Source organism: Lottia gigantea (assembly GCF_000327385.1).
Source record: "Lottia gigantea unplaced genomic scaffold LOTGIsca_170, whole genome shotgun sequence".
Taxonomy (NCBI): Eukaryota; Metazoa; Mollusca; class Gastropoda; family Lottiidae; genus Lottia; species Lottia gigantea.
Window position 1 is genome coordinate 109,219 of NW_008708134.1, and position 2,139 is coordinate 111,357.

Sequence of the window (2,139 nt, forward strand, 5' to 3'; positions counted from 1 at the left end):
TCTTTATTTTATTCTTAGCTNTGATATATTCTCTATTTCTTTNTAAAAAATTATTCCAATCCGTCATTTTTAAAAAAATAAAATTAACATATATCGATCATAACTCTTTCTCCCGCAGGTTTTCTAGTATTTACAAATACATATCCATGATCATCTGGGTTTCTCCATTGAGCTTTACAAACCTTTTTAAATGTATCTCTGTCCATTTCGTGATTTATAGACTGCATGATTTGAGATAAATCTTTGTCGTTTAATTCAAACAGCAAAAAACAATTTGCATTTTTTCTAATGAACATAGAATCCATCCCGTAAAAAGATTGGGATTGGTATATGCAGTGACAGTTGTGATGTCTTCCTTTGGTGAAGAATTCTTGATGAACAGTTTGATTTCTTTGCGCCACGCAGTCGTCAAACAATATTAAGTTTTTTCGATTGCTATCAATATTAGACAAGTCTAGATCATTAACATTTTTCGTAAGAAAAAATTTTATATCCGTTGGATTGAAAGATGGATTCTTTGATTTAATGAAGTTTTCTATGATATCTTTTATTTCCACTTCTTCTTCGTTTTCTTCGTAATATTGAAATATGTCTTGAACATCTCTCTTTGGTAGATATTCTAAAGCTTTGAGAAATTGAAAATATTATTGCTCTGGTGTTGTTGTGTAGATATACAGAGAATCGAAATCTAAAAGGTTTGGTGTTGTCAACATGTTAAAAGTTTTCCCAGAACCTGAATAACCGCATATACACATGAGCATTGGGTTATTAGGAAATATTTCCGAATGATTAAATTTCTTGCCCATTTTTATTTATTACATTTTCGTACCAAAAATCACCCCGTTGCCTTTATACTTTGAAAGGAAGATCCCCTCGCCCGAACGTATGTTTTTAAAAAATATGGCGTCGCCCTTGTGTTTGACCTTCATTTCTCCGGTGTCGATTTTATCTATTAATTTGCTTAATCCCTCTTTAACGGTTTTCTTGGTTTCTTCGCCAAATCTTTGTCCGATTTCTTAACCGTCCCTAATATATCTCCTACTCCCGAACCTCCTCGTGCTTCTCTTTCCATTGCCAAATTATGTCTACGCGCTTCGGCGTTTGCAGCGGCTTCAGCTTTCTTATCGTTGACAGCTTTGGCTATCCCAGCAGCTCCACCAGCAGTTGCACCGGCTGCAGCTAAACCAGCAAAGATTAAAGGTAAGAATGGTACAAATCCACCTTTTTTAGTTAAATTCTCATCAATACTTTCCAAGTCTATATAGTCTCTATCTTTGCAATGTTTGTATTTATCGATAATCTTTTGGGTTATGTGCACTTTTTTACCGTTGTAAGTTATTAGAGTCGGCGAATTCGTTTCCATATTGTAGTTGGTGAAGCTGTATCAATAGCTTCTATTATTTTCCTGACTAAAGTTTCTGGTTTCATTTTTAAAGGTGCATTTTTACTCAATTCTTATCATTCTTCTATCTGATATTTTAATCAAATGTTTTGCTTCTTCCAGCAATAAACAGTAGCCGGTCACATCTTGTGTTTTATCGATGTGAATATTTATGTTTACCCCTGTTTTAAAAGATCTTCTTCATGAGCTAACAGATCGAAACAAAAGATTGGATGATTGAGTGAAAAATCTTTCTATTCAAACTGAGGAGTATTTCCAAACAATTCGCACATGTTTTTATAGTTTCTGTACAATTCGTTGTAATCTTTTTTGGAAGGATCAATTGTCAAAGGTTGATTGGGATAATTTCGTTGTTCAATCTGACTTGAACTTTGCGAATGATGGGATGTTGAGTATGGTTCAATGCCACTCTGAAAATGTTGTTGTTGTTTGTCTGAAAGTCTGGTAAGTTTTTGAAACCGACCATTAGATATCTCGCTGGTTTGACGGTGTTGGTAATTGGCCACGTGGTGGATTCTCCCGTTAAAGTCATGCTACCTACCGTGTTACGACGAAGAAAAGCAATTTTGATGTCTTTGGTTAAAGAGTTGAATATTCTCATTTCCACTTCTCTGGAAGGAGTGATTACCGGTATGTAAAGTTGAATATTCGTTATTTCCGTCAGAATTGTTTTCACCAAAGAATATCTTGTTGTCGTTGATTTCTCTTTGCAAACCTATGGAAACTTTTCTATGTTC

At 34.4% G+C, this 2,139-nt stretch overlaps 1 protein-coding gene across 1 annotated transcript; it reads right to left on the reverse strand.

Moving 5' to 3' along the window:
• Positions 1 to 961: 961 nt before the first annotated feature.
• LOTGIDRAFT_173748 (hypothetical protein) lies at positions 962 to 1,363 on the reverse strand (the record flags this gene model as incomplete). Its single annotated transcript, XM_009051803.1, has 1 exon — positions 962 to 1,363. One exon carries the CDS (start codon positions 1,361 to 1,363, stop codon positions 962 to 964), a length of 402 nt encoding a protein of 133 aa, XP_009050051.1.
• Positions 1,364 to 2,139: the final 776 nt, after the last annotated feature.